Raw genomic sequence first — 5,884 nt, forward strand, 5'->3', positions numbered from 1 at the left:
GTAACTCTATATTCTACCTGCAGGACTCAATGGCGTACTGCTGCGTGCCGTGCTGCCGATCAGCTTCAAAAAACAAGGAACCTGGCGTATCCTTTCATGAAATCCCTGCGGATGAAGCTCTCCGAGAGAAGTGGATTAAGGCAATCCGAAGGGATGACTGGATACCGAACAGTACGTCGAATTATTCAAGGGTATGCAGCCGCCATTTCAAAGAGGCTGACTTCACAGAGGGCAAGCGGCGTTGCCTCAAGAAGGGTACTGTACCGACAGTATTTCCTGAGTACCCGGCTTATCTGCAGCTGCCAATACTCAAGGAAAGAAACTCTGTAAGCATAAGGAAAAGGTCGTGTGTACCCAGTCAGAACAGCCAGAATGAACCTCCCAAGAAACGTAGAAAGGGCACATTTCCAACTATTGATTCTGAGAAGCGGATGTCAGCAGAAGAGCTACCAAGCGAAAATGAAGGCAGCCCACCTCTTGAGGTTGAACGAGGATGTGCATTGCAGATCCCTCACACTCCCCACAACGAAGCATTTTGTCACCGTGCAACAGTTGCAGACCAGGCTACACAAGTTGATGTTGCTCGTATTAGTTTCCTTAAACAGAGAGGGCAAAATGGCGACGAAAAGAAAGGGACTTGAAGAGGCGAATAGAAGGACTGCAAAGGACAGTGGACTCCTATAAAAAGGAACTCAAAAAGGTTACGGAAGATTGCAATTTCGGTGACATCACCTACATCAGAGAGCAAGCAAAACAAAAAGATCTGGCGGCTGTCTTTCTATGGGACCAAATTACAAATTTTCAGCGGAAGAATCCAACGTGGACAGAAGATGTCGTGAGACATTGCATAGTGCTTCGACATCTGTCAAGCAAAGCTTACGAGCATGCTAGACAGGAACATCTACTTAAATTACCCAGCAGAAACACACTGCAAAATTTCATTGGTAGCAGTTGTGGAGAAGCCGGCTTCAATGACTTGATAAAAGCACGATTGAAGGCAGAAAGTGACAAGCTCGAAGCACCACAGTCCAGGGTTTGCTCTCTTATAGTTGACGAGATGAGGATTAAGCCAAAGCTGCAGTATAATAAGCAGCGAGACTGCTTTGTTGGCCAAGTAGACATGGGAATAGCCAATGATCTGAGTCCAAGTGAGCCCGTGCTGGCAAATTCCTTGCTTTGTTTTTTGATCAATGGACTCTCCACAGCATACAGAATACCAGTTTCTTATTTTTTTACCAAAGGGTTGAATGGCCTCCAGCTGTCAGAATTGGTTCGCTATGTTATGAGGAAGGTTGAAGACACAGGTTTCAAAGTTGTCCGTTTGGTCACTGACAACCACAAGGTTAATGTGAGTGCAATGAGAGACTTGTGTGGTGGTTTTTTAACATACAGAATTGAACATCCAAATGATACTGACAGGCTTCTGTTTTTAAGCTTTGATTATTGTCACGTGTTGAAGAACATAAGGTCTCAGTTTTTGACAAGAGATTTTGGGAAGAATGGTGAAATTTCATCATTTTATTTAAAGAAGCTCTACGAGATGCAAAAGGCATGGATAGTAAAGCCTGTGAGAAATTTGAGCAGGAAACACGTGTTTCCTAGCAATATTGAAAAGATGAATGTGAAGCGAGCTGTTGAAGTGCTGGCTCCAGATGTGACGTCGGCACTTGAATTCCTGAAGGAGCAAGCAGGTCACAGCTGCCACCCTCACTTCGCTGCTGCAGGGCCATCAATTTTATTTATGAAGAACATTTACCGATGGTTTCTTCTACACGACAACAGCAACAGACAGCAGTACATTCACCAGAACTGCCCTGATATTAGGCACTATGATGATGCTTATGATAGTCGTCTTGAATGGTTGGAGGTGACTTTGCCATTGTATATCGAGGAGCTCAAGAAAAATTCTACTTCGCCCCGTGGGTTCCTAACAAAAGAAACTTGCGAAGCATTGCTCCTCACCACATACTCCACTGTAGCATGCATACGCTACTTGCTTAAATCAGAGGATTTCTGCTTTGTGCTTACACGAAAGTTCAGCAGTGACCCTATTGAGTCATTGTTTGGGACATTGAGAAGGTCACTTGGGTGCAATGACCAATTGGATGTACGTTCAGCCATTTCAGGGCTAGAAAAACTCCTCAAGACTGGAATTGCTACTCATTCACAGAACAGCAATGTTTTGCACAAGCAAGAGCCTGGTCATGTCGACGCTCTGTCAGCTCCAGTAGCCACACTACCAGCCGCACTACCCGTGCACTGTTCGGTGTTATGACCTGTTGCTCTAAAAGAGCTGGACCGCTTGAAGCGAAATGCAGTGCCCACCTATCCGAACCTACAAGTGTCTGCGACTGTCTACGTTGGTGGCTATATAGCCCGTGTGGTCAGAGAGCACGTGGAGTGCCAGGACTGTTGCTCTCTGATGACAAAGCCTCTCACTGGCCAACCTCTCCAGCAATTCACAAGACATCAGGACAGAGGTGGGCTTTTGTATCCGTCTGATGAAGTATTATATGTTCTCGAGGGGCTGAGAATGTTCGTGCATATTGCCTTGCGGGAACATCCAACATTGGACAAGCCCTTGAAGACTCTGCTGAATGTGGCAGTACCGGCAGTAATTAAGTCAGGCCTTCTACAGTGCAGGACCACTGACAGCCAGCACCACAAGGACTTAGTTGAGTTTGTGTGTTTTAAATTTATCAAACCACTGCTTGTGAATTATGCTAGTGCAGCCACCGACAAGAATGACATCTACAAGGGTTTTTCTTCGAAACCGCTAAATAGAAAATATGTTAAATTGTAAAGAAGCCCTTGGGATTTTGTACATCTGAACTGTATGCATTGTCCAACAAAGCGCTTGCAATAAAATATTTGCTCGCATCTTGGTTATTCAAGGCATGCGGCGCTTTTTCTTGGTCCTTAAATATTTGTTTCTATTTTTCCTGGCCGCCAAGGCACACGGACGTGGTAGAAGGTGCAAACTTTCCTGGGTATGAATACTCACGTCGGCCACAGCGCTCATCTGATGCAAAAGAACTGGGGAAAACTTGTCTGAAAGTCATAAAGAATAGTATGCTACTAACGTGTGCCGAGGCCTGAAGGACGGCTCACTATAAGAATATTCCAGCTTAAATAGAGCAGCCTCGCAAGCAGTTCTTGGCAAGATATATCTGTAAGAACGCTTGCCGACATCCGTATTTTCTGCACTTTACTACGATAACCAATGGCGTACTATGCGCTGCAACAGCAATGAACAAACTCGCGTTTTTTTTTTTTTTTCATGCTACGTACAAAGCGCAATCCGCATTGACGCTAAGTTCGAGCGTTGCAAGCGCGCTCGAACTTTCACAGACTGCATTCGAGACACTACTATAGTGCTCTGCAGCGTTATAAACAAGCCTCTGGTCACACAGTGGAACGTTATTCAAAACAGTCGCGGCCGCCGTGCAGACGGGAGCCGCGGCGGCAGTCTACGTCGGTGGCGCCCTCAGCGAAATGCGCGGCAACGGTTTGCAACTCTGCCGACGGCGCATCCCTATTGTTGTCTCGGCGTCTTGACAGGCACAGAGTTATCGAGGAGGCTATATATGGTTCAGTAGATAGGCGACAGATGAGCCCGGCTGCAGGACACGCCTCATACATGACGCGTCTCTCAGCGTTCGCAAGCACCGGCGCGCCACGCATCTCGAAGGCGCGCCACGCACTTCGCGGCGTCACCGCTAGGTAGCGCAGCGTGTTCAGTACCCTAGCAAAAATTCTAATACAAAAACTAATAGCCTATTAGGTTATTGACACTAATACAGTCTATTAGTGTATTAGTCTAATAGACATTGGTGTATTAGTCTAATAGGCCTATTAGTCTAGTAGGTCTATTAGTGTATTAGTCTAGTAGGTCTATTAGTGTATTAGTCTAATAGGCCTATTAGTGTATTAGTCTAATAGGCCTATTAGTGTTAGTCTAATAAGTCTATTGCTGTGAAAGAAAATGTTGCAATGCACCAGATAACGAAAAATGTCACAGTTTCGCCTTAAGGGTGAAGCAATGAATGCGATAGCAACACAGCAATGTCATAGGAAGTAAGGTGAGCGGCCTTGGTAGCAATGTGAATTGTAGTAAACATGAGCTGATTAAGTAAGCAGGTGTGCTGCGGCGTAAGTAGACCGACATGAAGAGAGACTCGATGACCACGAGAAGGCGCGTGTGAAACGGTGGTGTTGATGAGAAGCGCTTACCGTGGGCAGCGCGTGCGAAGGGACACAGCTGTAGTGCTGCACTGCCGATCTGGGCAGCATTGCATGTGTAGCGTGCGTTGGAAAATGTGGCCCGACTATTACTAACTGAATGAACAAGCGTGGTGTGAGCGCGCACAAACAAACATGAATAGATCACACTGAATGACTGCAGCCAACGACTGTCAAAACGCTGGCAGCGCGGGCGAAGGTACGTACGGTCTATCGCTTCAACGGAAACTGAGCGGCGCATAAAGGTCAGAGCCGTGTGGAGATAAGAGGCGGTGCGGTCGAACGAACGACGAGCGCGGTTGTTGGCAGCGTAGAAGTGCCCCCCCCCCCCCCCCCCCGCTCCCTCCGGCGCTGGCTTCCCGCTTCCTTGCTTGCGCGTGGGAGAGATAAGAGACTGTTCGGACGAGCGACGAGCGCGGTTGTTGGCAGAGAAGTGCCCCCCCCCCCCCCCCCCTGCTCCCTCCGGCGCTGGCTTTCCGCTTCCTTGCTTGCGCGTGGGAGATTGAGTGCGTTCGCTCTCCGTGATAGCGCGCGTCCCCGCACGCTTCCGCTGGGGCATACGGCGCGCGGCGAAGATTTTATCTATACGGAACCTCACGGCGACGGCGACGGCAGAAATCCGGTTGAAGTGTCCATATAATTGCTATCGCAATAAAACAGGTAAAATTTCTAGAAGCATTTATTAGCACAGCATATCTTTTTACAGATTCCTCTTTCGAGACCTTCGTCAGGTCAGCAATCTTGATTGAGAGAGCTTTTCGTTGACTTCGACCAGAGGACGTCCTTTTGATGAAGTGGTTAAAAAAACCTGGGTACAAAAATACACACATATAGAAACAGTTGAAAGCAGGGGTGCTAGTTCTACCACGAAACGTTTAAGCTGGCAATATTTGCTTCCAAATTAGAATAAATGCGGCTCGGCAATATTTTAGGACAGTTGATATATGCTAGCTCAAAATATTTATAACAAACAATGACGTTACCTGACGTGACAGGACAATTACAAAGCACACAAGATCAACATAAGATGTATGTTCCATCGAAACTGTAGACAGATATAAGGAACTCTAGACAGAAATCTTGCACAGCGTTGTCGGAAACAGGCATGTTATTGCTGCAACGCACACAGCTATCGGCCCGACAGCACTGTACTTACGTCCACCGTCAGGATTTTAAAAAAAAGAAGAAAACGCTTTATACTGTACTACAGAGGCATAAATAAGAAGTATAATTACCTCGAAATGGCAAATCGGCGCCGGGGAAAACGCTGCACATCGATGCACGCTGATAGATCCACAAAGCCGCGAAGGACAGGGGTAAAACAGTTGCCTTGGGTTGTTTTGAAGTCACAACAGCAGCCATAGATAAAACTATCCAAATATATTACTGCACGAATGAGATTGCGCAGGCGCTAACACCACGGGTTCCTTAAAAACACATCGTTCATTCACTAACACGCACGCCTCGCGTGACGCCTCGCCTTGACATGGCGGCCGCCATTGCAAACGTGCTGTGCGCAACTACGCCTGACTACGGTCGCAGGGAACACGGCGGTCCTTCCCAACCGCCGTGTTCCCTTCTCTGCGATACTGCTCTTTGATGTCAATAAATATTACGGCCTTTTATATGCGGTATCAAGTCA

The 5,884-nt window shown here is 47.1% G+C and overlaps 1 protein-coding gene across 1 annotated transcript; it reads left to right on the plus strand.

The window, feature by feature from the left end:
- Window positions 1-642: 642 nt before the first annotated feature.
- On the plus strand, window positions 643-3,362 carry LOC125942564 (uncharacterized). Its single transcript, XM_049660747.1, has one exon. The coding sequence runs from the start codon at window positions 1,058-1,060 to the stop codon at window positions 2,273-2,275; it is 1,218 nt and encodes a 405-aa protein (XP_049516704.1). The 5' UTR covers window positions 643-1,057; the 3' UTR covers window positions 2,276-3,362.
- Window positions 3,363-5,884: the final 2,522 nt, after the last annotated feature.

This window comes from Dermacentor silvarum, chromosome 1 (genome assembly GCF_013339745.2).
Source record: "Dermacentor silvarum isolate Dsil-2018 chromosome 1, BIME_Dsil_1.4, whole genome shotgun sequence".
NCBI classification, from domain to species: domain Eukaryota; kingdom Metazoa; phylum Arthropoda; class Arachnida; order Ixodida; family Ixodidae; genus Dermacentor; species Dermacentor silvarum.

Bases quoted from the DNA above. Each gene is read 5' to 3' on its own strand.
- LOC125942564 (XM_049660747.1), top strand. From the start codon at position 1,058: ATGAGGATTAAGCCAAAGCTGCAGTATAATAAGCAGCGAGACTGCTTT.